Source organism: Crocodylus siamensis, chromosome 5 (assembly GCF_052110815.1).
Source record: "Crocodylus siamensis isolate JL-2025a chromosome 5, ASM5211081v1, whole genome shotgun sequence".
NCBI lineage: Eukaryota > Metazoa > Chordata > Crocodylia > Crocodylidae > Crocodylus > Crocodylus siamensis.
Window position 1 is genome coordinate 100,241,098 of NC_143399.1, and position 27,291 is coordinate 100,268,388.

At 42.6% G+C, this 27,291-nt stretch overlaps 1 protein-coding gene across 2 annotated transcripts in view; it reads right to left on the minus strand.

Moving 5' to 3' along the window:
• The window catches only part of CDH18 (cadherin 18), a 1,127,064-nt gene that overhangs the window by 183,745 nt on the left and 916,028 nt on the right, over positions 1–27,291 (minus strand). For both annotated transcript variants that reach the window (XM_090049911.1, XM_090049912.1), the window contains one exon: positions 20,743–20,862. In XM_090049911.1, coding sequence (XP_089906037.1) covers positions 20,743–20,862 — 120 coding nt within the window. The remainder of the gene's footprint in view (positions 1–20,742; positions 20,863–27,291) is intronic.

Below are 27,291 nucleotides of genomic sequence, written 5' to 3' on the forward strand. Positions count from 1 at the left end.
GAAAGGCAGCAAGAAGGCACAGCATCCCTCCTGGCTCTCCAGGGACCTAGCGGACCTCCTGAGGCTAAAAAGGAAAGCCTACAAAGGATGGAGGATGGGATTCACCTCCAAGGAGGATTATTCTGCACTGGTCCGGTCCTGCAGGGAGCAAACCAGGAAAGCCAAGGCTGCAACTGAACTCCAACTAGCTTCAAGCATCAAGGACAACAGAAAGTCCTTTTTCAGATATGCGGGGAGCCGGAGGAAAAGCAAGGGCAACGTTGGACCCCTGCTAAACCAGATGGGGCAACTGACAACTGACGCCCAGGAAAAAGCCAACCTATTAAATAGGTACTTTGCGTCAGTCTTTCATCAGTCCCATGAGACGCCCATGCCTGCTATGGGACAGGGAGATCCGGGTGATGGGGATCCCCTACCCTCCATAAATGCTGACCTCGTGAAGGAACACTTTGAGAAGCTGGATACCTTCAAGTCAGCCAGCCCTGACAATCTGCACCCCAGGGTACTCAAGGAGCGTCATAGCCCAGCCCCTGGCACAGATCTTTGACAACTCCTGGCGCTCTGGTGTAGTGCCCGAAGACTGGAAGAAGGCCAATGTGGTGCCGATCTTCAAGAAAGGGAGGAGAGTGGATCCGGCTAACTACAGGCCCATTAGCTTGACTTCTATCCTGGGGAAGATCTTAGAAAAGTTTATTAAGGAGGCCATCCTTGATGGACTGGCCCAGGCTAACATCCTAAGGGATAGCCAGTACGGGTTTGTTGCGGGTAGGTCTTGTTTGACCAATGTCATTTCCTTCTACGACCAGGTGACCTATCACCTGGACGAGGGAGAAGAGATTGATGTCATATATCTTGACTTCAAAAAAGCTTTTGATCTGGTATCCCATGATCACCTCTTGGCCAAACTGGCCGGTTGTGGCCTTGGCTCCACCACGATCCGCTGTCTGGGAAATTGGCTCCGTGGTCGGACCCAGAGGGTTGTAATTGATGGCAGTCACTCATCGTGGTGCCCTGTGATCAGTGGGGTCCCTCAAGGCTCTGTCCTGGGACCCATCCTGTTCAACATCTTCATTAATGATGTGGACATTGGAGTCAGGAGTGGACTGGCCAAGTTCGCCGATGACACCAAACTTTGGGGCAAAGCATCCACACCAGAAGATACGTGGGTGATCCAAGCTGACCTGGACAAGCTCAGCAAATGGGCAGACGAGAACCTGATGGTATTTAACACCAAAAAATGCAAGGTTCTCCACCTTGGGAGGAAAAACCTGCAGTATCCTTATAGGCTCGGCAGTGCTACATTGGATAGCACTACAGAAAAAAGAGACTTGGGGGTCATCATTGACCACAAGATGAACATGAGCCTGCAATTCGATGCTGCGGCTAGTAAAGCGACCAAAACGCTGGCTTGCATCCATAGACGCTTCTCGAGCAAATCCCGGGACATCATTCTCCCCTTGTACTCGGCCTTGGTGAGGCTGCAGCTGGAGTACTGCGTCCAGTTTTGGGCTCCAGAATTCAATAAGGATGTGGAGAAGTTTGAGAGTGTGGAGAAGCTTGAGAGAGTCCAGAGGAGAGCCACGCACATAATCAGAGGTCAGGAAAACAGATCTTACGATGATAGGCTGAGAGACATGGGACTCTTTAGCCTGGAAAAGTGTAGGCTCAGGGGTGATCTGCTGGCCACCTATAAGTTTATCAGGGGTGACCACCAGGATCTGGGGGAACGTTTGGTCACCAGAGCACCCCAAGGGATGACTAAGTCGAACAATCATAAACTCCTGCAAGACCGTCTCAGGCTGGACATAAGGAAGAATTTCTTTACTGTCCGAGCCCCCAAGGTCTGGAACAGTCTCCCATCGGAGGTGGTTCAAGCACCTACACTGAACACCTTCAAGAACAAATTGGATGCTTATCTTGCTGGGATCCTATAACCCCAGCTGACTTCCTGCCCTTTGGGCAGGGGGCTGGACTCGATGATCTCCGGAGGTTCCTTCCAGCCCTGATGTCTATGAAATCTATGAAACCTTGTGGGGTGAGGGTGAATCCAAGCTACCCACCCCCCCGCTCTAGCAGAGCTAAGAAAACTCCAGACTGGACCTCCCTCCCCTTCTGTGTCCCCACTCCCATACAGAGACAACAGCAGAGCTATGAGAGGGGGGCAGAGCTAAAGGGCTGCACAGCCACAGCCTCTCCCCCTGGATCAGCTCCAAATAGGAGCTGATCCTCCACCCTCCAGATCCAACAGTTAATGTCTACTGGCTTGGGAGGATTGGTCCAACCCCTGGCCATGAGTTAGACCCAAGCCTGGGAGCTGAACTTCTGTCTGTGCCCTAAATGTATAAATTCTGAAATCTATTAATGCCAGCCTTTATTATATTTAATATTTAAAAAGACAACTTTCTAACTTTTTCTGTGCAGGGAATGGGTGTGCATTTCAAAGACTATTGCTAAGAACAAAACTAATCATAAATACCTCCCACTCCACAGAAAGTACAAAACAAAACAAATATTGAGTATTTTTAGGTTCAAGACCACAATAGATTTGCCATTCTGAGCTTCCTTTATTACAGCAGATAGATGATACTCCACAACCTTGATAATTTCAATTCTTTCCTTCTTCTACATCTTATTCCCTCTTTTATTATTTTATTTCTTATATTTATATGCTGCCCTCCCTAAAAGAGATTCAGGGTAGCTTACACAATAATATAGATACATTATAAAGGCAGTTAAAAATATTAAAATAAATACAAATACAATGTCCCCAAATTCATCCCTGCCTGTTGAATACCTACCCAATTAACAACATGAGCTGTCCAGGCTTGGATTTAGATAGACCATAAGGGGGAGGGAATGCCAGAGCTGAGGAGCAGCTACAAGAATGACTTCTCACTTGCTTCCACCAAAGAAGCTTGGAACACAGTTGATATTTGCAGGATGTTGCTCTCACCTAACAATAGGATCTTAGGGACTGTGATGGAACAAAGGGAGAAGGCAGTCCTTCATACATGCAGGGTCCAGACTGTCTAGGGCTTTACACTGTAAATGACACATGGCCCCAGAAGGCTGGGGGAGCACAGTGACTGCCCATCAGAGCTCAAAATAATGCAAAAATAGGCTTGCCTCTGAGGTTCTCTGACTAAAGAAATTAAGAAAAGGATGGGATGTAGAAAATAGTAGAAAAGGTATAAGAATGACTTATCTATAGTTTGGGACAGGTGGTCTAAGAGTCAGTGGAGAGCAACTGTAAAGCTGTAAGTTCCTCAGGCATTCAGGCTGCCTACTCATGAACATAACCATTTTTCTACTTGATATCTGAGTACAGAAACTGAGAAAAAATTCTGACACTTGAATGGTAAACCTCAGGCCCATTAGAGGGGTAAAATGCTTGGCTCCAGTGGTTTCTTATTTTATTGCCCAAATGAAAAGTGTGTGTATTATGTCATTGTCTGGTAGTAACTTGATAACTGTGCTCTAAAACATCTTAATATGTGGCATATATGCCTGTTTTTCTTTAACAGTAGGTGGCCATCCTACATCACATGTCACACAGCATTTGGTTTATTAAGAGTCTGGCTTCTCTTAATAAATGTTTAACAGGAATAACTCAATTGGGGCTGAACTGATTTTTTTCAGTCACTGCCACTTTTCAGTGTTGAATTCTTTCTAGAAAAACACTGTCTATATATGCATACAACTTAATGGAGGTAACTGTTGGACTTAACCTGGTACAGTGAATATTTTGTTTAAAATGTTGAGTCGTTTTTAGTTATTATTTACTTCAAGTATTAGTCATATTAGGTATTTATTGTAACAAAGTTTAAGCACTGTGGCTACAAGCCTTATTGATTAGTGCTTTGGTGCAAGAAAATCAAATTGCTGACTATATATGCAACTCTCTTTAATAGGAGTAATACTTTACTGCCACACTCTATCGTATAACACAGAAGGCCTGAGGCACAGCTGCAGAGTGAGTATTCATATACAACTGCAGAGAGACAAAGTACTCTCTATCAATACTGCATGGCTACTTCCATCCCACAGGTCTGCTTTCCATTGCCCCTTGTCCAGCATCAATTTCTAATTCAGCATTTAAAAATTAGTAAATGAATATATCAAAAACATCAGTGTAAAGCATTGGCAACAAATCTGGGGGTCCGACTAGATGATCTGCTCAGGTCCCTTCCGACCCTAGAAACTAGAAACTATGAAACACATAGCAGGTACATGCAGGTGCATGTGCACCCTCTGAGATTGGCACTGCACCCCATGAAAGAAGTGTTGCTGATGCTGTTGGCTGCACCTGCTGCTCCTGCAAGTGGTCACTGCTCGCCATGTCCCTGCCCCCCTTGCTGCCGACACCGCTGGTGGCATCTGCAGAGAGTTACTAATCACCACTGGCTGCTGCTAATGCTGGCAGCAACATCTGTGGATGGTTGAAGACCACTGGTTAGTGCTCACCACCCACCCTCCCCTTGCCGCTAACACCATTGTGGCTACCTGCAGGAGCCCCCTGAAATGTGGAGAATTTTGGCACTTAGGTTATGTTCAGTACCCTGTTATATACAATATTTGTGGTAATGCTCAGGTGTGTTTATGGATTATGGGGAAGGAAATTTGTTTTTTTAAAATATTAATAGAACATCTGTATATTTTTCTGGTAATACTTTAATCTAAACCTTCCAGTTGTCAATGGAAATTTAAGTGATGGATAAAGAATGAAAGATATACAGGATCCTCTGAATATCCTAGTGACTTCTGTATTTCTTGTACTGTTGGACAAAGTTCCCCCTTCTTTCTTTCTCTTATCTTTAGTTAATAGGAAATAAGAAACAAACAATCCTTTTCAGAAAAAAAATGACACCTCTTAGCACAATGGAAAGCCAGAATGATATTGCTCAACTCCGAAGAACTAAACCTGATCTGAAAAGTGTTTCTAATGTGTGGACCAGGACCTAAGGGGTATTGAGCATCTGATGCATTAAACTTTTGGCTCTCATCTTAGCTGAGCTAAATATTAGTGATGTATTTGTGGTTTCAGGGTGAAATCTCTCTTTTTTTTCCCTCCCCCTGAAGTTAAATGTATTGCTATCATGCATGAAATTCTATATACTGTGTTTTATGGACTATTAGCTCACAAAGCTCTTATAATTAGTAAGCTTATACCATATCTCTCTTATCCAAAAGATGACAAAGACAAAGAGAAAGACTTGTGAATAAAAGAGTAATCCCACATTTGAGACATCTACATTTTACAGCTTCATAAAATGGAATTTTTTTTATATCCAAATCATTAGTGAGTATAGTGAAACTAGCCTAGGATATTAAGGGCTTCAGTCAAGAGAAAACAATAGACTCTATCACCCTAATTGAAATGCATCCAGTACATAATAATACTACAATAATAATAATGAACAAAGTTGGATCACTGTTAGCCTGGTCCAGCTCAGACAAGATACAGGCCAAACCTGCAGCAATGCTGTGCACAAGGTAATTTACATATGGGAGAAATGAAAAAGGAGATATAGATGAAAGAATGAAAACTGTGCTACAGTACAAGCCTCCACTCTTCCTCCTCCCCACCAGTGTATCAGACCTAGGTATAGCAAACACACTGTGTAAAGACTCCTCAAGAACTGTTCCAGATGAATATAAGCTGATATGTCCAAATAGGTTGTATGTGTGGTAATGATCTATATCCACAGAAGATCTGGGCAACATAAACCTGAAAGCAATTCTTGTTTGGTCACAGACAGGCATTTGATTTGCAGTGCTAAATATGCCCTCATAGTGGTACAAAAAGGCAATTGTACAGGCATGCTATTTGTAGCGCTAAAAAGATGGTGACATTATAGTACTTTTAAAAAGGATATTTTCTGTTTCATAGTGCAACACGTAATACCTGACCAGTTACATGCAATGTTCCCTCTAAGGAGCAGCGGTCCATGAGCATGCTGCCTTGGTCCTTGAGCGCACTGCTTCAGTCTGGCATGGGACACTTACTGAAGGGGGCTGAGGGCTGGGGGGCAGGAGGCCAAGGGCTGGGGCCACATGCTAGGGGCCAGGGGCTGGAGCTGGGGGCCAGGGGCTGGAGCAAGGGGCCAGTGGGTGGGGCCAGGGGATGGGGCCAGGGGCTGGAAGCCAGGTGCCAGGGGCCAGGGGCCAGAGGCTGAAGCCAGGAGCTGGGGCCAGGAGGCAGGGGCCAGGGTCTCAGGACACCCCCCCCGGAGGCCATGCCAGGGAGCAGAGCAGTGTCCTGGAGCCGGTGGAGCCTCACTTGGGGCAGGCAGTGGCTTCTCCCTGAGGTGAGGCAAGGCAGGGATGGAGGCTGGGGTGGGCAGCCGGCACAGGCTTTGCTGGCTCCGGGGAAGTGCTCCACTCCCTGGCCCTGATGAGGAGGAGTGGAGCACTTCCCCGGAGCCGGTGGAGCCTGCACCAGAAGGCTCCAGCTTCTCCTAGTGCGCAGCCTTGAAAAGACTGTGTGTGGCTGCACTTTTAGTTGTGCACAGTTGCATACATGTGCACCTTAGAGGGAACCTTGGTTACATGTGGTACTACAGGGGTCTTTAAGAACCTCTACCACCCAAGTCCTCCACTCTGCCCCTGCTCCAACAGAGAGGAAAGGAAGTACAGCAGCTGGCTCCTAGATAGCCAATCCAGCAGCAAGTCATCAGGGAGCCCCTTCCAGGACCCTCTAACTACCATGGCCTGAAGAGGTGGAGATTTTCTGGCCACAGCAGCTATACACCTGCCTGGTTCTGCTTTGGCCCCTGTGGCCAGAAAAGCTTCAGCAATGCTGGCCAGCTGCACCCCTGCCCAAGCTCCAATGATCAGAAGAGCCACAGTTCTATGCAATCCCCATGGCTAACAGAGCTGCAGTTTTGCCGGCTATGAGCATTGTGAGGCTGATTGGCAGAGGTGGGAAGCTGGGGCTCTGCCACCTGATCAATGACAGTCTACTACCTTCCCCAGAAGGGGAGAAAGATGGCTGCCAGTGATCAGATCCCACTTGGGGCAGAGGATCCAAGAAGCAGTCCCCTATCATCCCAGGGGACTGCTTCTCTCCCTGGTTGGAGAGCTCACCTTTGAAGTGACTTTGTACTTCTCTAGGAAGGGGCTGTAACACCTTATAGAATCAGAAAATTATGGTTGGAAAGGATCTCAGCTAGTCCAGCCTCCTGATCAAAGCAAGAACATCCCCAAATAGATCATCCCAATCAAGGCTTTGTCTAGCTGGGTCTTAAAAACTTCGAAGAATAGAGATTCCACAACCTAACTAACCTGTTTTAGTGTTTTACTACCCTCCTAAGAGAAAGTTCTTCCTAATATTGGTAGGGTAGCTTGTCACATTTATCTTTAGTTGTACCTGCTTGAGTAGTGAATTACAGTATTGTTTGAACCTTGTTTTGTTTTTCTGTTTCTACTTTTGGTATTTACATGGTTAGCTTATAGCCTTGAGCTCACTGATATATTGTTTCTTTCCTTTCTTATCACTGTGAGAAGTCCTTCTAACATAACATAGTGTTAGCCTTGTTACCAGCTTAAATGAACTGAACTTGGCACTAACTGACTGAATCAGAGGGATGAAATGATTGGATATGTTAATAAAAGGTGATCAGAGGGGACCAATGGGCAATGCCCAAAGTAAGACACCAGTAAAAGACCAAAATTAAGAGGTATACATGTGAAGGGTCTGTTGGAATAAAGAAATATACTGACAGGATAAAACATGAACAGTATAATGACTACAGGGAAACCAATCGATAGTACCCAGAAATGAAAAGTCATCAAAGAAGCAAAGTTAAAGAAAAGTATTAAAGAGGGCAACAAGAAAGTTAAGTGTGTGTCATCTATCTATCCAGCAAACAACTTCTTTCTGGATTGTGCCAGCCATAAAGATTACCCATCGATGACCACCCTCTACTTTCACTATTGATGACTGGCCATCAGACCCTGAGGTATAGTAAACGTCATCTGGGACTGGGTGAGACCATTGTAATAAGTATAAATAGAAACTACTAAGATAATATTTGTTGTATTAACAAAGTCAGATTTTAATTGAGCTGAACTGTGTGTGTGTTCATGTGCATGTGTGTGATGTACTGATGTATTCCACGTTCACTCTCTGGGTTGATTATGTTTTAGTGATCGCTTAGTGCCATCTGGTAGACAGATGGTGTGCTAACAATAACTAACTTAAATTTCCCGTGCTGCAACTTGAGACCATTGCTCCTTGTTCTGTCATCTGCCACCACTGAGAACAGTCTAACTGGAACCACCCTTCAAGTAGTTGAAGGCTATTATTAAATCCCCTCTCAGTCTTCACTTCTCTAGATTAAATAAGCCTGGTTCCCTCAGTTTCTCCTCAGAAGTCATGTGCCCCAGTCAACTAGCCATTTTCATTGCCCTCTATTAGACTATCTCCAATTTGTCCACATCATTTCTGTAGTGGGCAGCCCAAAACTGGACACAGTACTCCAGATGTGGTCTCACCAGTGCTGAACAGAGGGGAAGAATCACTTCTCTCTATCTGCTGATAACACTCCTACTAAACAGCCCAAGTATGCCATTAGCTGTCTTGGTAACAAGGGCATACTGTTGGTTCATATGCAGCTTATTGTGCACTGTAAACCCCAGGTCCTTTTCTGTAGAGCTGTTACTCAGTCAGTCCTGGTGCAAGCCAGTATGCTATATGTCTCCAGAGCACTATATTTTTGTATTGCTGCAAATCACTAAGGCAACATGTAGCCCTACAAATGAATGCCTGTCCATAGTCTTAGACAACTAGAATGTTACAGTCTCTAGATCTGCTGACTGTAAGCGGTAGGCAGACACTTTTAGCTCCTTGCTAAGGATAGCTGGTCAGTGGACTACACAGGCTCCCTATTATGAATGTTGTTCATAATGTTAAACAGGTTTGTAAGATCAGGCTCGGGAAGTCCTGAAGCAGCCTCCCTTTCCTTAAAATTAATAACATCAAGGTGTAGTGAGCGAGTGAAAGAGAAAGTTTCCAAATGGTGCTAGGTTGGCAAGGGCAGGACAGCTACCAGGGGGCATCATGGCCACCTGTGGGATGAGCACTCGTTACACCATCTAAGCATACATTTTTCAGTCAGCTTTTCTAGAGGATGCCTCTCCATTACTGCTTTCTGCTTTCTATTCATAAGGCTGGTGGGGCAAATTGTCTTAGGAAGTAATGGATTGGTTTCACAGCTCAATTTAGGACACATTTGTTGGCATATCTTTCTCCTGTGCTCTTTACATAAGAGTGGATAATCAGGCTGTGTAAAAATTGTTTCAATTGTCTGGAAAAGATTCTAAAAGCTTTAGTTGTGCCAAAATAAGGTCTCAGGGGAAAAATGTAGAGAAAAAAAGTATTATTTTATTTATATCAAACAAAGACTTTAATGTTGACTCCCGTGATTGCTTGACAGTAAGACTCATACTAGGAATGTAACAAAGCTGTGATAAATATCCTGGAAGGATTGGGAGGTGTCAACATGTTAAGTGGTTCTCAGTCAAGGTACAGCTTCCTGAGTCACTTGGAGATTGACATATAGTCAAAGACTATTAAAAGTGGATTGAAATGGTAATGCACTGATAGGCAAGAGAAAAGAATACAACCCAGTTCTGTGCAACAATGTGTTAACCTTGTGACTGGATGTTTCAAACAGCGCACATATTAAAAAAAGATGTTTTCTGGAGTGTTTTGGATTTGTGTACACCCTTGCATATTTCCCCTGTGTGCTGGACTAACTGACTATGAATAAAGGTGATTTCTATAGTGATTTCTACCCTGGTCCTTTTACTCACTAGTGAACCTTCAATAGTGGGGCTGAAGAAGTGTCACTGGATGTTGCAGCACTTAAATGTACCTAAATTTACATTACCAGAAATCTTCCCAAGAGCAGGAGCATATACATGTTCAGCCTGGAGCCATTCCCTCTCCCTTATACCCTGTGGCTTCCCCAAATTGGGCTGACCCCAGTCTGAAGAAGGAATAGGGAGCAGCAGCTTCTTGACTCTTCCTGGAGTCAAGAATTGATTAAATTGATGCAAAAATAACAGACCTGGAACAAAATCTTCTTCTTTCAATGTCAACAATTTTGTCTGCACAAGAATGAACACGTGTACTTTTCCCCAATGCTTTGTTTTGCCTAGGAGAGTCACATGGTGGAAAAAGGTTCCCTGCACCTTCTTCAAACTGCAGTAACCCTGATCTGGGCAAGGGTAAGGTGGGGACCTATATAGTACTGTATAAGAAATTATTTTGCAGGTGAAATCTTCTCCATTGAAAGAGGAAGGTCTTTCTCCCAGATATGGATTTTTCCTGCCAGTGAAACTTCATGAATGACTATTACTCCCCATTTCTAGTAGAAGAGTAGCATTAACACTGCTAAAGCTGCTAAATGCCTGTCCATACCCAGAGATAATATATGGGTGACTTCTTAATGGGCTGCTTGAAGCCACTGTAAACTTTTTACATTCTTGGGGATATGGGGAAAAGCCACTTCTCTCATAATTTGTTTATATTTCCTACCAAAATGTGCATGTATTTTCCTTTTAATTTAAGCTTTAAATATATATATATATTAAAAACATCAATAACTGACAGATTAACTTCAGCCCCTTGGAATTTTTAAATGAAGTATCTCTGAAATGTGAGTACTTAATATCTTTGAAAAAGTCACAAAGAAAAGCTAGGTTCAAAAACAAATGTATTCCCCTCACCCCTGTCTACTTTCTACAATATCAACCAATAGTTGGGTGTAAGATTTTCCTAATACAAATTCCATAATTTGAAACAGATACAACAGAAACTGTGGAGGTAAAATGATAAATGCCACATGTTGCTACTCTCAGCAAATAGCTAATGAATACTATTTCTTTTTAAGGAAGATCATAAAAAGTGTTTGCATCTCAGGCTCATGTTCCAGAGAATGACCACAGCCATGATGGAATATTAACAATTCCTGGCACCTTCAATGGGCTTTAGCTTAGTCCCTAAAATGCCCTAATGCTCAATCCCTGGGTCCACAGGCCAGATCCAGCCCCAGGTGTACCATACCATCTGGTCCTGGGCTCCCCACAAGTTTGTGGGGAATCATGCAGGCTGTAGCTCTATGTACTAGATCAGGGAGGTCTGCAGAACTGGCAGGGTGGTGGCAGCATGGGGCTCCCAGAGACCAATCCCAGCTGGGTGGGAGGTATTGAAGAGCCCTCAGAGACCAATCTCAGTTCACAGGGGTGGCATATTTGATACCTGATTTAGCCCATGGATCAGCCCCATGACCTTCATCTGGCCTGTGGGCCCAGAACCATGGGTACCACTGCCCAAATGCAATAGGATGTCTATCATGACATCCATCAATAGACTCATATCTACTATGAATTTCATATACAATTATGATTTAATAAACAAAGAAAAAGTAAAATGTTTCACTGTGGAGCTTACACAGGAGAAATGGACCACAATACAAAAAAAGTTTACTTTACAATTCTCCAAAGAATGGCATATCTAATACTCATAATTCAAAACCATCAAGAAATACAGAAAAAAGTAATGTGCAAATCTCAGAAAACACTCAGAACAGCAGAGACTCCCTATGCCTGAAGAAGGGTGATTATGCCTGAAAGCTTGCTAAGAGCTTTTTTCTGTGTGTGTGTGTGTGTGTGTGTGTGTGTGTGTGTAATAACTGTAGAATTATATAAGCATTTCCCATATAAATGTATGGGAATGTGTATATGTATTTTTACAAATTCACATACATGCACACACATATATATAGATAAGAAAGGGATTGAAAAACGTAATCTAATCTTCCGATCCAGTCAATCTAAACTAATCCATCCAAAATGCCCTACAGCAAATTTATGTAGGCCAGCTCTGAAAATAATTTGCAGGATTAAGCTAACCATTTTGTTGAAGATGGGCAACAAACAAGACAATAATTCAAGTCTTGCATAGTGACCTGGTTCCACAACTGCTAAAAATAAACAAGTGAACAAACAAACATTGAATACTTAGAATACACCTTCCACATTCAAAGCATATAAAGTCTCAGTCTTTCACTATATTTAGACACCAGTTGCAGCTATAGTGAAGGTTTTATTTAAGGACAAAGTCTGACATTTCTTCATGTTGGTAAAAACCTTCAAGTGTGAGACAAAAAAAATAGAATGTTGCCCAAATAACTATTTTATTTTAGAATAAACAAATTATTTTACCGGTATAACAATTCTAACAGTTCAACATGCTGCATTTTAAAAATATACCAGCATTTAAAAAGATACCAGTTTTGTTTAATTTCTTCAACAGCTATCATTTTTTTTCTATTGGACTTTTTTGGAAACATTACTAGGTTCAGTTCTTTTCATATAAGCATCTAAAAAGTCAAACAAAGTTTTGGAGTCTTTTAATTGTAAATTACATGAAACTGAGTTTAGGCAGACAGGAGTTACAAGCAGTGGACTTCTTATAGTTAGTTATAGTTAGGATTCACCCCAGAAAGTGATAAAAGATTTAAGATGTCTGGGTCTGAAGACTCCAAGAAGCTCTAAGAATTGCCATGGGGGGAAGGGGGGGAGGGGCTATGGGAGTATGAGAAAGTGCTGAATGCATTTTTAGTGAGTTTATAGACTTTGGTAACTGTATAGACTTACAGAAATTGTGGCCCACTACTACTTTTCTCACATGGCTCCAAATTGTATAGTTCCCTCTAAATCAAAAGTTTTAACCCCATACTTTTTATATTAAAAAGTTATAAACTTAAAAAAAGATAATCCCACCATAATTTTAATTATGAAGAGTTGAAGCTATGAAGACTTTAGGAAAAAAAAATCAGTCATTGTAGTTATAAATACCAGAAGTGCTTGGAAGTTGGAAATTCAGAAATAAAGCTGAAGTCCTTAGCAAACAACATGTAAATATGTACAAATTCAGCTTTAGGTTTCACAAAAATACCTCATATTCCTCTTTCCATATCCTGCACTATCTTACACTTATATCCCCAATAAAGTCTTTGAGCCACGCATGATGACCTTTTCTTCATTTTCAGTACCAACATTTTCGTATAGTATAATTTACTGAATATCCAAATATAACATTAAACAGAAACTACTAAAAAAATAAAATGCCTTTCTCCAGTTTTCTTGGCAGCCATCAGTCATCTACACCATTCTTTTACCATTTCCCTAACCTGCCCTGTCTGATATTCCTAATATAGAAAGAATCCATAATGTTCCACATTTTACTACCCATAAAAATACTAAACATCCTAAGATTCATTAAATATACACAAATGCTAGTTAAAATATCATTATAGAGTAAAATCGACTCCTTTCCTTTAAAAAAATATACTGTACCACAACTGCTCTAACTGTATTGTTCTTGTCCTTGACTGAGGCTCAATATTGAAGCATGCATGTGAAACCACAACGGCTAAATAATGGTGGCAGACCACAGAATGTCTCAGATTATCCAAATAAGGGAAATAAGCCATTGTCTTAAAATGGTAAAATAAAGTAGAATTATATTGGTTACATTTGTCACAACAGATATTATCTCATGCCATGTGGATGGGACATACAGTGGAGTATAAGGCCAAGAAAGGTTATTTGAATAATTTCACCTTTCAATTGCCTTTTTCTTTTTATGATTTGCAATAAAACTTACACTATAGTGTAAATATTAAATATGATTAAAAATCACCTATAAAACTCCTCTTAATATTTGTCCAGTCAACCTTTAATATAAATGATTACAACATATTAAATTATATTGTCTCTGTAAAGAGTCAGATTAATCTCCTACATACTTGCACACAGGTATACCTGTCAGATTTAAAGCTTAGAAATATTTTGCCTTCAGCATTCTAGGTCAGAAAATAATTCTTTGTTGATAGTTCTATGAACAACTTTAAGTGAAATGTACTACAATCCCCATTAATGTGTTTGTTACTTTTGTAGAAAACTCTAGGTCTTGCTGGCTAAAAGCTAGCTAGCTGAAATTTCTGGTTTAGCATGTTCACTGTTAAAAGAGTCAGGGAAAGATGCTATTTCCTGCTAGGTGAATCTGATGCTGTTTTATACTGTAACTGCATAAAAAGGATAGTAAAAGTCCTAAATGTGGCTGGTGGGAAGACAGTTCTATGTAGCTGTCCGGACCAAATTTTGAGTGTATGCTGGGTAACACAGGGTTAAATTTGAGCATGCGCAGACAAGCCCATGGAAAATTACAAGCATGCCCAGCATGTGCCCCCTGTACGACCTTTGGTTTGTCAGTCAAACTCTTCTTACTGTACGCATGCTCAACTCTGAAGAATATGACGTAAGGAGACTAGAAATTTCTATGAAGAAAGCAACCTGATTGGCTACCTGGTTGTCTTAAAAGGCTTGTGAGCCCCGCCCAGAGAGAGACCACACTCAACCCGGAGAGCAGAGACTGCCTTGGCAGAGACTGTCTCGTGGGGAGAGCGATCCGTTCTCAAAGCAGAGGCTGTCTTGACAGGGACTGTTCTTCAGGAGGGCTTTAGCCCCACTGGTCTCCTCACCGTTGTGGCTTCGTAAGTCGTCTCAACTTCGTCTTGGTATTGACTCTCTGGCTACCGAACTGATTTCTGGCATCGACACTGACCATGATCTGACTGACCCGACCTGCATCAGCCACAGACCACGGCATCGCTATCTTGTTCTGGCATCGACCTCAGCACTGTTCTCAATCGACTTTGGCGTCGTTCTCAACCTGCTTTCGTCCACGTTGGACTTTCGTTTCATTACAGTTTCATTGTTTGTCTGTCCCGTTTATGAGCTGTTGACCAGTCCTGGGACTATTGAGTCGGGCAGCCGCACCTAGCCTCCTGGCCTAGAAAGCAAGGGCTCGGCTCAGGAACCCCGTGGACCAACAGACCCCTCTCGTTGTTTATACTATAACTGAAGAAAGCTCACCTGCCTACGCTACCACATCATCTGTAGCGTAAGTAAATAAAATCTACACTTTTTGAAACCGCACCAAGTCCCGTACCACTCAGACTCCTCGCCGCTAATCCCTCCTGTTCCGTACCGAAACCCTCGGCCCACCGTGACCTTGGGGCCGCTGTTCCCCAACAGTAGGTTCTGAAATGTGCTTAAGCCCTGATGAATAATGAAAACAAGAACTTTTAACATATGCCAACAACAAAAAAAGCAGGAACAGATACCCATGCACCACAAGATAAACAATAGCTACTGGAAGGACTGGGAAGCAAGACACTATATTAAAATCTCTATTCTAAACCAGGCAAAGGAGGGATCTTACATTTCCTGCACCTGAGTGCCCTTGGCTACTAGATTATTGGCCATTCTTGAATCCCTTTCCCTTTTTGCCCCATGTTCATCAGAATTTTGATACTGAGTATCCTTCAGCCTTTGTTGCTAGAATTGGTGTTTTTGGTGGAACATTTCAATTTTAACAAAAGAACATTATTGGAGAAAGGAATCTTTGTCAGTTAAAAATTAATTCTAGCCTTGGATCCAAGTATAGAAAGAATACATCCTGATCTAGTGACTGCCCTTTCCAGAAAGCTTTGGAGTATGTAGGGGGCAGAACAATAATGGATTCTTGATGGGATTACCTCTTGCAGTTAGCTTTGCTTTGGTTTCTGTAACAGTGGGGCTGCCTAACTAACACCAAAGTCTATGGGTACTGGGGGTGGGAGTGGGGGGTGTTGTAATTAGAGGGCTCTGAGAGCCACTCTAATTAAAGCACTGCAGCATTTGGGGTATTAACATGTGATATGAGATGTGGGAGGCCGACACTGTATACATGAGATGCAGGAGGCTGCTGAAGCATGGCAAATACCACGCTCCAGCAGACTTGATTCAGTCTGCTCCAACATGCTGTAATTACAACATGTTGGAAGCAGCCTTTACACTTGCGTACAGGCACCCTATTTCCTGTTGAAGGGCCATGAAAAGTTAGAGAAAGTTCAAATTCCCATCTCATGAGATTTGCACTACCTCATACAGACACAATGGGCACGTCCACACATGAAGGCACGTGTGCTTGCAGGAGCTCAAATAGAAGTGGTACAAATTTCAGCTGGGGCTTTTTGCCTCAGCGCATGTGCCCAGATAGGCACTTTGCTGTAGTGCAAGTTGTGCCACTTGGGGCAAAATAACCCTGCCTGGCTGCTTCCGGATCGACAGCCTGGGAAAGCTAGAGCCTGGGGCCAGGACCTATGTAAAAAGGTGCCCTGGCAAATAGCTCAGGGCTATTTGCTCTCAGGAGCTTATGGGGGAGGAGCCTCTTGGAGGAAATTGGCCATGCTCCTTCCTGTCCCACGCTGCTGCTGTTGTTTGCTGCAAGCTTGGTCTCAGAAGCTTCTGGGGAGAAAATGGCCAGGCTCTTTCCTGTCTCTGGCTACTGCTAGCTGCTGGCTATGTAGCAAAACCCCCACTTTTTCTTTTTTAATATATTTTTATGATAGATATGTATTCCCTAACCTTCCCCAATTACTTCTGGCTTTTCTTTCTCTCCATCTCTATTCCCTATAGACAAGCATAAGCAAGCTCAGACTTAGGATAAGCTTTAACATTTTTATTTTGGTAGCAAGTTTTTGGTTTTGGATATCCACTGTTTTATATTGTATTATTATTAGGTTTGTACTGATTTTTACTGTTGTATATTGTATTATCATTTTCATATTGATTTTTATTGTTTCATATGGATATTGTACGGTTTAGGCCCGTGTTTGTAAGTGAACCAAAGTCATGTCAAGTTTCCGTTTTGTATGTCAAGTCTCCATCTTGTGTCCTCTCCCCAGGCATCCCCTGTGCCGCAACTGTATGAGTCTCGCACCCCTCCCCTGTAAATTGGTTCCCGGATGAATGAGAGTGATTGGGAATGATTGAAATACAATGGTAGCAGGCCTCTACTGAATGGCCTGTAATGACTGAGCCATCACCTTGCATTGATTCATCCAGGAACCACGGACCTCATCCAGGAACAGAGACAAGAACCCAGCATTTGAAAGACAAAATACCCTGCAAAACCAGCAACTCTACCATTGTACCCCACCATTACAGACACTTGAAACTGCACATCCCTGCATGGAGCACACATGCTCAGTACACCAGGGGCTGGCCCTTGCCTGGGCATGCCTCCTGTCACTAGGGTCACACAAGGTCTGCCCCTATAAAAAGGGGCAGTGAAGACAGACCCAGTGGGAATGCCATTTCCATCCAGACCAGACAAGCTTCACGGCACCTATATACCCCAGAGGCCCTGCCGGCGACCCCCTCTGGATAACAGTGAGCTGAAGGAGACCATTGAGGATCAGCTTCCAGCCTGGGATAGGCAGACATTACCTGCATACCTCCTCCTACAATTTGGACTCTCTCTCTCTGTCTCCTCCTGGACTTCAGTGGATTTCAGCCCCTGCACCAAGCCTTTCTAACCCCTGCTGCCATTGTATGTGTGTGTGCGCGGGGGGGGGGGGCGTTCAAGGGAACCAATAAGACATTGTGTCACCATCTCCCCTGTTCAATAAAACCACTGTCATTTGCAACCCCGAGTTGGGTCATGTTTTACTGACTCCCAGTCCCTCCCTTATCTTAAATTCCAGCCTCATTCTCTCTCTCTCTCTCTCAGCTCCGGTCCCTCCTCTCTGCTAGTTTCCTGATCTCCTCCTGATTCTGTTTTCCCTTTTCTGCCACCTCTCAGCCTCTCCTTGCTTTCCTGCTGTCCCTGCTGCCTTTCAGCCTCCCATGCCATCTACTGCCTTTTCCCTGTGACTTTCTGCTGCCTTTCTCTGCTTTTGTGCTGCTCCTGCCACCTTTTAGTCTCTCCTTGTACTTTTCCTGTGATTTTCTGCTCTTCCCCTGTTCCCCATGCTCTTATTGCCTCTTGCCTGTGAGTTTCCACTGCCTTTTTCTGCTTTCCCACTGCCCTGCCACCTTCCAGTCTCTTCTGCCGCTTTTCCTGTGATTTTCTGCTGTCCCCCTGCTCCACACGCTCCTACTGCCTTTCCCCTGGGACGTTCTGCTGCCTTTGTCTGCTTTCCCACTGCCCTGCAGCCTTTCAGTCTCTCCTGGAGCTTTTCCTGTGATTTTCTGCCGTCTCTCTGTTTTTAGGCTTCCTCTGCACCTTCTGTAGTCATCCCCCCACCCCCCAGCTTCCCAGCTCCTTGTAGCTGTACTGCAGTTTTCTCCAGCTCCCAGCACCTACTGCCACTCCCTGCAACCTCTCCAGCTGCCCCAGAGCCATCCTCTGGCTCCCCACACCCAGAGCCCCTCTTTAACACCCACACTTTCGCCTAGTCCCATTTTCCCTCTCTCCATCTACTTTTTCAGCTCCCCCGTAGCTCTGGCTCTGGTCCCAGCCTCTGTGGCAGCATCACTCCCGTTCTGCAGGCTTTGGGCATTCTCTTTTAATCAATTAAGATCAATTAACCTAAAGTGACCCCCAAGCCTCAGTTCTTCATCCCAGGCCTCTCTAGTCTACCGGTTCTAACCCTGGTCCTGGTTAACTTTCACTCCCAGCAACTTTCATTCCCTACACTTCTATTTTCTCACCTTAACCTTTCCCCAGGTATCCCAAGTACACCAAGCACATACATATATACACACATACACATCACAACACCCAACTTAGGAACTCACCTGTGTGTATGTGTAGGTGGGTGGTATGTGTGTCCATTAGTGAATACACATATATATACATATATAGATATCACTGTGTGTGAGTGGTATATGAATTAGTAATCCACATATGTGTATTGGATGTGCAGATGTTGGTAACTGAATCTGTCTAAATTTCGTGTGTGTAACGTTTATGGGCTTACACTGGTGATAGATGTGCATGAACCTAGACTGGATATTTTGAACGCGTGTGTATCTGAGTTGCTAGTGTGAGTGTGTATGCCTAGTATGGGGTGTATGCACCTAGTGAGTATATGTGTGCTTAATTGATTTTTATGTGTGCACGTGCAATTGTACACCACGCTCTCCTGTCTAACAATGCAATATTGAGATCCTGAGCGTTGGCCTGACCCCTCAGGGCAACAGCATGTTCTCAGAGCTTTTGGAGGTACTTTGGCTGCACCCCTTCCTGCCTTGGGATGCTGTTGCTGCCTCCCCCATGGGGTAGGTTCCTCTGCTGCACACCACATGCTAATGTTCCCCTGCTTGGGGTGGGGGGCACTGCACTGCACCCCAGCAATGCACCCCAGCTTCTGCGCTCCTGTTCTGGCCTGCTGCTCAGCCTGCCACCAAGCCACAGTCTGGGAACAGCCTGGGGAGGGAGCCTGCACTGCCTGTGGGCCCTCCCCCACCATCACTGCTGGAGCCTCAAGGTGCCTTGCCTCAGCTGTTTTGGCAGGCCACCCCCTGCCTTCACCTCTACTTTCACCTGAAGCACACCCTGAGTGGCTGAACTGGATGGCTACTGCCACTGCTGTGTCCTGGTCTGCTGCTGCTCCCTCTCAGGAGAAAGGGAGATTCCCTGCTGCATCACCTTGCACCACCCTACACTGCACCTGCACTGGATTACTTCCTTAATTGACTGTTGCTTCGGCACCCTCCCTCCCACAGATGCCTTAACATACCTACTCCTGTGTTTGAGTTCCTTCCTGCTGCCCCGCTGCTGTGTGCCTGGCTAGAGGCCTGAGGGGCTTCTGAACTGAGCTTCCAAAATCAAAGTCTCTCCACCAGCTTTGACATTTTTTTGACCCTTGGATATCTAGGGGCCTAATTTTGCCCACGCACTGCAAATTTGCAGCATGGGGAACTTTTTTTTGTTCCCACACGTGCCTCTTGCAGCATCTGAAAGGGCTTTGAGACGCTCCAAGAGGCACGTGCACACTCATTTGGATGTGCCCAATATGTCATCTTTCAGTCTTAATCTACAAACACTTGTCTCTTGCAAAAAAACAAAAAAACAAAACTATTTTTTATAATCTCCAAAGTGTAGCTTCAGATAATCTTAATTTGAACTAAATACTCTGTGAGCAACTCTGCATGCAGACATCAACTTAATAGCTATGTTCTTTTAGCTCCATACCAAAATTTTGCTAACTAGCTAATTCAGATTTGGTTTTGGAGAAAAATAAAATACAATTATCACCATTCATTTGAAGTGAATGATCTAGTAAATTATACTGCCTCATTATTAAAATTGACAAAAGTATGGTAAATGACAAAATATGCCTATCACACAACAGTTAATAGCATTCAGGAAATCCAAACAATCTTACCACCCCAATTGGATGAGATTTCTTTTCTATCCAATAAGGAAATTGGATTTCTTCTTTTTTTTTATGCTCTTATATGTCTTTGGGGGGAAAATGGAAAATGATGCACAGAGCTTAAATTTAATTATTTCAGCTCATTTTGTTCCTTGAATTGTATAGAGAACAGTTTCAGTGTAATGACAACAGTGCAGTTTTACAAATACAAGCATGATATTTGTTTATAATAGTATGTGTGCTGAAGCGCACATTCAATAATCCTCCTAAGCCAATCCTACAGGCAACATAAAGCATTTTAAATCATAATTTAATAGGCACAGTTGAGTAGTTTGTTAAGCTTAGGTCTGAAAGTACAAAAAACAAAGTGATATTCCACTTCAGTACTTTGGCTGAATAGTTCACATCACAACATACTGAAGACTTAATTCTATACACACATATTTCCTCTAAATACACAGTGCAAAACAGCAATTTAAACAACTGCATCAAGCTATAAGAAATCTAGAGTGCCCACCTGTTTTAGGGTCAACAGAGAAGTATGGCTGTCCCTGAAGAATACTGTACACCACCCGAGCACTGTTCCCATAGGTAGGGTCATCGGCATCTGTGGCTGTTACCTGTAGAACAGAGGTACCTGCAAATCCAAAACAACAAAATTTAGTTGATAAAACTGCCAAAACTTGTATTTAAACATTTTTATACTTTGTACTTTCATTTTTTCCCTTGGTTTCAGCTGAAAGACAAAGCAAATTATAAGATCCCCATCTCTCTCTTTTTGAACCACATTGCTGTCAAATTGTAAAGAATAATTTCAAATTTCAGATCCACATCAGTATATTCAATACTGCAAAGCTAGAGGTTTTGAGAATAATACATTTCTTACTGTGCAAACTAATTTAGAAACACACATTTATTAAGTCATGCCCACAGTTCCTGAAATCAATAAATGGTATGAGAAGAACTTAAAAGCTTGACACTGGAAGATTTCCATGAATTTAAACTTTAAACCCAACAAGAGAATCACCACAATGTCAGGCAAGAAGCCTGGAGTTGACAGAAACACCTAAAAAAGAGAGGTACACGAGACAATTTATTTTCAGTGAATTATAAATTGCTATTTCACTCATGTCAATAGATGGGATGGGCTAGAAATTATACATTACAGAGATTAAACTGTAAGAACCAGATAGATAAAATGCAAAAGAAAAACTCCATTTCAACAAAGAGGCTTTGGAATTTATAGTATTTTCCCATTAAATATGTAATGATGAATCCTTTCTCCTATGTTAGCTGGAGAGTACATTGAGTATAATGAGTAAAATAGCTAATGAAGAAGGAGCAAAGTCTCAGAAGTTCATTTTCATTTCTTCCCTCTCCTCTTTCCAGACTTCCCGCTTTCTACATGTAATAATAATCGCAACAGAATTTATGAGAATTAAAATACTGTGATGGACCATTAGCCCAGCTCTTGTGCTACCCTATATTTGGCAGTGGGCTTCAATACTTTCTGGCCCTAAATGTACTTTCTTAACTTTACGCACTGTGAATGTACCTATTTGAAGTGAATGGAACACTCAACGAATAAAGTTAAGCAGGCATGTAAGTCTTTGCAAGCTCAGAGCCTATAAATGCTTGTGGAAGCATCCACTATTTTGTGCAATGTTGCATGTGGGCCATAAAAAAGTTCTTTTTCTACTTCCAAGTCAGTGATTAGCATATAAATTAAAGCTTGAGAACTACTATTCTGTGTAGGTGGTATTTTTCTTCATAAAGATAACTTATACACATAGCATATTTTAGAGTATCTTGATAAATTTCAAAGTTAAAGTATATATCAAACTGCTGCTAATGATTTTAACATTTATATCACACAGCTTTAACAATCAATATAGAAAAGGTAGTTATACTGGAGCACAGAATTGGCTGAATTACTACTATAGTGCATCAAGCTAAAGAGATATAAAATGTAGTTTCCTTAAACTATTTGTGAAATGTATATCACCACTTTTACTTACTGTTACCACACAAGTTGTAACCAGTCATGACCAGCAGGCCTCCTCTACATGTTACAGGTATTGCACAATTACCTTAAGACCAGCTACACATGCAAAGTAGCTATCACACCATAAAAAGCTCCAACCAGCTATAAAGTTAGACCTCAAAAATGTGTACTAACTTTATAGTTGGTTGCTATTAAGCTTTAATTTGCACATGTAGCAGGGGCTCCCCTGCAGCTGGGAGCCCCTTTAACTTATGGGGCTCTCAACCACAGGGCTGCATAATGCCCAGTCAGGGCTAGGAGTCCCACAATGGAGGGGACTGTCAGCCCTAGGAACTGCTGAATCAGGGTCCTGACAGCAGGGGACCACAAAGTCCTGTAGCTGCGGGTGCTGGGGACTGGGAACCAGCTGGGTCCCTGCAGGCATAGGGCACACTTGGCCCAGGGGTTCATGAAACCCCCAGGGCTGGGGGATTGCAGCAGCCATGAATTCCCAGTTTTGTGGATTTTACACAGCTGTGAGGCTGAGAGATCAAAGCAGCCATGATACTCCCAAACACGGGTGTGTGGGGCACTCCGCAGTTGGGAAACCCAACTGGGAGGGGACTCCCAGCCACAGGAGCTTGCTTGTTGCTGATCCAGAGGGGCATGAATCAGGCTTCTACTGCACCAGTGATAAAGCAAGATGGGACCTAATATGCAACCCCACAATCACCCTCCTGCCATGCATGTGCAGCATGGCAGGAGGTGTAATTGTGTGGATCGCGTATTAGATCCCATTGTGCCTTTACCTGAATCTGTAGAGGGGGCTGTAATGTTAAAGAAATAATAGCTAATACAATTTTTTTTTCTTGTTTTACAACTTGCTTGAATACCTCAAGAAGGTACTACCATACTTCAGTTCAATAATAGTTTAAGGCTGGACATGGAAAAAGTCATATTTTCTCTGTAATCTAATTTAGTTGCTGACTGGATTCTTTCCATAAACTTTTCTATGTGTGGATTTATTATTTTATTTGATGTCTTGTTTATTTTAATAGCGGAAGCACTGGGTTACTAGTATTTTTATACATTCATTCAAATTCATATGCAAACCTACCCAAAACTCTAGGAGCCTTTTATATTTTTCTTTTAAAAATAAAGTAAAATAGCTCTTCTTGCCCTTAATAACAAGAATTACTACTTGCTTATTCTGTCCAGAATTACCAATCCTAATTGCACCTCCTCCTGCTCAAAGCCCCACAAAAACAGGAGCTATGGAACAGTCTCAAAAGATGAACACAATTGGATTATTATAGAAGGAAAAGAAGAAAATGTTTAAGGATTGGCGTTCTTGACGTTATTTCTCCCTCCCTCTTTTTAAAGAGAAGGGATGTACAGCCTGAACACCTTTCTGACCACTGCTGTGTAGAACTATGAGGACAAGGAAAGTCAGCCATCTCAAAGAGCAGACCTTAAGATACCATTTATAAATTACCGCTATTGTCTCAAATTCCAGCTTTGCATTTTTTCCTAGAAGAAGCAGAACATCTGTAGACTGGTAATTTGATTCTGAAAGATGTTGTTTGTTCCTTCCTAATCAAGTAAAATAGTTAAGTACATGTTTAACCTGAAATATACAAATGGTCCCATTATTTCAGCAGGATTCCTCATGGACCCTCTCAGTGGGGCTTTAAACCATGAACTTAAGAGCTTCATAGTACTGGGACAGAATGCTAAACGCCTTGCAGGACAGAACTACAGCACTTTATCTGATTCCTATTCACTTTAATATGCACAGTGGATCAAAATGAATTATGAAGACTGCAAAAGATTATACTTATAGAGAGAAGGACTAGAGAGGCACCACTCCCTTCCATTAGCTCTCTTCTGTGCTCTCAGCATCAAACTGTAAATGACAGAGAAATTATGGTCCTGAATGTGTCCACATCCAAGAGGTTTCCAAGTAATGAAGAGCTATATGGCTGTATGTTAACTAGGATTATAACAGAAAGAAACATAGTACAACTGTCTTTCATCCAGGAATATTAACTGAATCTCCAAAAAGGAACCAAAGATTCTAATTTTTCTGGAGAACTGGGAACAAGGTTGAACATCAGTGCTAGAGATGTAGCTTCAAAGCTTTATTTCACTAAGCTACAATATAAGTCTCTCTCAAAGAAAACACAACATTTTTCATTGACAGAATTTTTGACATTTTAGTCACATGCTTAAAAAAAAACAGATTCTTTCTGCAAAGTTTGAAGATTTTGTTATTCAGTTTAAAATTATCATGCCAAACAATTTCCATAGTTGCTTTTAGAGCTTGTATATTGTAGGTTACTTTTACTTAAGAGATGTTTTATATGTAAATATAAAATATAATCATGTGCTTCAAACATAATTTGCCATGTTTTGTTTCGGTTTTGCATCATCAGCATTAAGGCAAAGTTTATTTGGGATATCATAACTGTAGTTTTACAGTCACCTGTATACTTTCGGGCTTTTTCCTCCTTTTATCTTCTTTTATTTTATTTAAATAGGAATTTTTAAAGTTACATTTTGATAAAAATTTAAAGTGGAAGACTTCAGCCTGTGTCTCTAAAGACAAACCTTTTAATGTTTAATGAGGCAGTTTAATTACAAGTAAATGTCTACTGAGCATGCACACATGTATGCGTGACTTGTCATCGTTCACTGCATTGTTAAAATCTGAAATGGATCAATACTGAAAAAAAAACTCTTTAAGAAGTGAAAATAAAGTGAAGATTTATGACGGCTCCAAGTAGCTGACTGACTATCTGAACTGCTTAGGGCTGAATTCGCAGATGAATTCTCAAGGACTGTGAAACAGGAATAGTCAACTAGATACAAATATAATATTCTACACAGAAAAACCATAATTTCATCCAGAAGGCAGTAACACTTGAACTTGGCTGGCTGCATAATTGGATTACGGTCCTGCCCATGCATTTAAAAAGTGTTAAATGTTTTATTTTGTATCCTCCATTTTTCATAAGGAAAAAAACAATCAAACCACAGAGATGCATGCAAGCTTGTAGACACATGCACAGATGAAAGATAAATAAGTATTGTGCATGCACATTTATGCCTCTCTATGAATAAGTAATAGATTTTTTTTAGCTCTTATGATTTTTCATGATAGCATCATGACAGCACTTCAATTTATAAAACTGTTATCAGCATACAATATTAATTTCCTGGAAAGGAGTTATTGGGGAACAACATTTATCATGTCAACCCTAGAGATTTTAATATGAATTCTTGTGAGAGAAAACAGAATGCTTTTGACTGATGACTTTTTTTTCAGTCTCATATGTGTTTATGTTGGTAGGTGTGTATTCTGATAATTAAAAATAATAGCTCCTCTATAACTTAACACATAGTATATGTGTACTGAGAAGAAATATTTTTCATGTGTGGCAGAAATCTTGTTGGTCTTATGCTTTTGAACCAGCATTCCAGCAAGACCTTCAGCAAAATCAGTTAACAGGAAGTTTATTTGAGTACTGTACTTCAATATAGGTAATTGAATATAACAGATCAAACATACTTGGATCATCTCCAAGCAATAATGGCTGCTTACAGACATTAAGAAACAAAACAAAACAGCACTTTAATTTAAACTCAGTATGTTCCCATCCCGAGCCCTGGATGTGACCTGAAGAGGTAGTGCCTTAATTGGACGGAGCTCATCCCACATCTTATAGATTGGGTGCTTTAGTGGGGCTTTTATGGTGCTTTTTACTGAATTCATCCCTGTCTAAAATCTCTGTGACATATGCTTTTCTAACTTGCACTTAAACTCTTCCAGTGACAGTTCACTATCCCTCCTGGTAAGCTGTTCCTATGCAATATTCTAGGGAGTGTGTATACGAAACAATGATACGGCCAGGAGAAGCCCCAACCACCTGATGATGGACTACCACACTCTGGGGGGCATGCTGAAGGAGATAGGGGCACAGGTGGTATTCTCTTCTGTCCTACCAGTGAGCGAACATGGAAGACGACATGAGACCTGCATCAGAGAGGTCAACTTGAGGAATGGTGTCCTGAGGCGGACTTCTGCTTCTTAGACAATGACCCACACATCAGGATGAGAGACGTGCTCAGATGGGATAGGCTTCACCTTTCCCCCAAAGGTAAGCATGTGTTCTCTTCTAGGTTGGCTGAGCTCCTCCAGCGGGCTTTAAACTAGGCTTATTGGGGGAAGGGGAAGATGAGGGCAGAGGAAGCCCTGGACCACCAAACCAAGTGTCACCCGCAAGAGCATCCCACCCTACACCAATGTCGAGCGGAACAAATACCCAGGTAAGTAACAGGGGCCCAGGTAGTACTGGGATTAGGGTGGCAGTCCATGAATCTTCAGAAGGCCTCAAATGCCTCTACACCAATGCTCGCAGTATGGGGAACAAGCAGAAGGTGCTAACACCAACCTAGACATAGTGGGGCTCACCAAAATGTGATGGGACCCAACACATGACTGGGCAGTGAACATCAAGGGCTATAGGCTATACAGTAGAGATAGGACAGGGAGGAAAGGAGCGGGTGTGGCGCTCTATGTCAAGGAGCAATACACACCCTCAATGAGTAGCACTGGGTCAGAGGAGGGGCAGACCGAAGAGCACTGAGTTAGATTACAAGGAGATTGGGGAGAAAGGGACTTAACGATAGGGGTCTACTACAGACCACCCAACCAAGGAGAAGAGCTAGACCAGGAATTCTTAAGTCAGCTCATAAAGGCAGTTAGGTCAATGGATGTGGTCATCATGGGCGACCTAAACTTTCCACACATCTGCTGGGAGGAGCAGTCAGCCAGGTCTGACTGCTCATGTAGGTTCCTAGCTGAGATACAGGACCTCCATCTAACCCCAGAGGTGCACAGTCCCACCAGGGGAGATGCCTTGTTGGATCTGGTCTTGGCCATGAGAGGCGACCTGGTGAAGGGACTGCAGGTCCACCTGGGCAACAGCAATCATCACCTGCTGGAGTTCACCATCCAGCGCAGGGTGGCAAAGCCTGCAGCAAGGCAGCAGCCCTGCACTACAGAAGGGAGGATTTCAA